The sequence below is a fragment of the Empidonax traillii genome, unplaced genomic scaffold (genome assembly GCF_003031625.1).
Source record: "Empidonax traillii isolate 1590-97213 ecotype Southwest subspecies unplaced genomic scaffold, ASM303162v1 scaffold2029:size96749, whole genome shotgun sequence".
Classification (NCBI taxonomy): domain Eukaryota; kingdom Metazoa; phylum Chordata; class Aves; order Passeriformes; family Tyrannidae; genus Empidonax; species Empidonax traillii.
The window spans coordinates 35,978-37,931 of NW_020957222.1; the positions used below are offsets into that span (position 1 = coordinate 35,978).

General features: G+C 62.0%; 1 protein-coding gene across 1 annotated transcript in view; it reads right to left on the bottom strand.

Moving 5' to 3' along the window:
• Positions 1–167, bottom strand: part of MRPL9 (mitochondrial ribosomal protein L9) — a 3,646-nt gene extending 3,479 nt beyond the window's left edge. The window contains exon 1 of the mRNA XM_027909281.1: positions 53–167. Coding sequence (XP_027765082.1) covers positions 53–124 — 72 coding nt within the window. The 5' untranslated portion in view covers positions 125–167. The remainder of the gene's footprint in view (positions 1–52) is intronic.
• Positions 168–1,954: the final 1,787 nt, after the last annotated feature.

Genomic DNA, 1,954 nt, shown 5'->3' on the forward strand with positions numbered 1-1,954 from the left:
TCCCGCTGCTCCCCCCGGCTCCCCCACCCCCGTTACCTCCCCCAGCCCTCACCAGCCCGTGGCTCAGGCTCAAGGCCCGGCTCAGGGCCCGTCCTGCCGTCCCCACCGCCCCCGATGATAACATGGCGGAGCCCTCTCGCTCACGGCGTGCCAAGCCCCCACGGGCCTGCACTGCGCCTGCGCACAGCCTTTCCCCCGCCGCCGGCGCTGCCTCGCCGCGCGCCTGCTTGGAACGCGCGACCCGGGGGTCGGGACCCTCTCGCCATCCCCTGGAGGAGGCGGAGCGCTGAGAAACCTTCCGTTTATTAACCCAGGACAACGAAGAGCTCGCCCCCTCACAAAAGAGAGGGGAAATACTAGGGAAGCACGTGCTCCTGGGGAGTGGGGACGCGGCCGGCACCGGGGTGGGGGGGTGTTCCCACGGCAGGCACGAGTGGAGACTCCCAGAGTCCCGGGGACCGGCGGGGGCCCGTCCGGGGGCACAGTGGCACTGGGTGGCAATGACGGTGGCACTGGGGGCAGCTCCAGGTGACAATGACAGAGTCACTGGGAGCAGCCCCAGGTGACGATGGTGTCACCAGGAGCATCTCCTGTTGACAATTACGGTGTCCCAATTACAGGGAGATGCTCCAGGTGACAATGACAGTGGCACTGAGTGGAGCTCCAGGTGACAACAATAGTGTCACCAGGAGATCTCCAGGTGACAGTGATGGTGTCACCAGGAGCAGCTCCAGGCAACAGTGACAGGGTCACTGGGAACAGCTCCAGGGAACAGCGAGTGTCACTGGGAGCAGCTCCAGGTGACAGTGACAGTGTCACCAGGAGCAGCTCCCGGTCCCTGGGAACACCTTCAGGTGACAGTGACAGTGTCCCTGGAAACAGGGCCGGTGGCATCTGCAAAACCAGGGACAGGGAAGTCAGCAGGGTGTCCCAGGAATGCCCCAGGATTGCCTTGGGAATGTCCCCTCCCAGACTCACCGGGCAGGCTGCAGCAGGATGAGGTGTCGGGGGCATCCCCAGGGCTATGGTGGGAGTCAGACATGAGGCTCGGGAGAGAGGTGACACTGTCCTGTATGGCAGAGGAGGGGTGAGCAGCCAGGGACACCGAGGACAGCTCAGGGACATCAGGACTGTCCCACATCCTGGGAACACCAGGGACATCCTGGGGACACTGGGGACCATCCCACATCCTGGGAACACCAGGGACATCCTGGGGACACTGGGGACCGTCCCACATCCTGGGAACACCAGGGACATCCTGGGGACGCTGGGGACCGTCCCACATCCTGGGGGCATCGGGACTGTCCCACATCCCAGGGGACACTGGAACCATGCCAGGGGACACCAGGACCATCCCTGAGGACACTGGGACTGTCTCATATCCCAGGGGACAGTGGAACCACCCCATATCCCAGGGGACACTAGGACTATCCCACATCCCAGGGAAAGTGGGAAGAGCCAGGAGAGCCATCCTGGGGACAATGGGACCGTCTCACATGCCAGGAATGCTGGTGGGACAGCGGGAAGGGGAATGGCAGGAGCAGCTCACCGGGGTCTCCTCCTGCGTGGGGGGGCTGTGGCCCCCTAGCCCCTCCTCATCCTCAGGGGGCCCCGGGATGGCGTATCCCAAACGGACCAGCTCCGCCCCCACATCTATGCGCTGGGAGAACACCAGGAATGGTGGGAATGGTAGAAATATTGGGAATACCAGGAATAGTGGGAACACTGTGAATGGTGGGAATACTAGGAAAGGTGGGCACACCAGGGAAGAATGGTAGGAATAGTGGGAATGGCAAGAATACCAAGAAAGATGGGGACATGGGGAATGTTGGGAATAGTGGGAATACCAGGGATGGTAGAGAAATGATAGGAGGAATAGGAGAAATGATAGCAACAGTGAGAATGACTGGAATACCAGGAATGGTGAGATTGGTGGGAATGGCAGGAACACTGG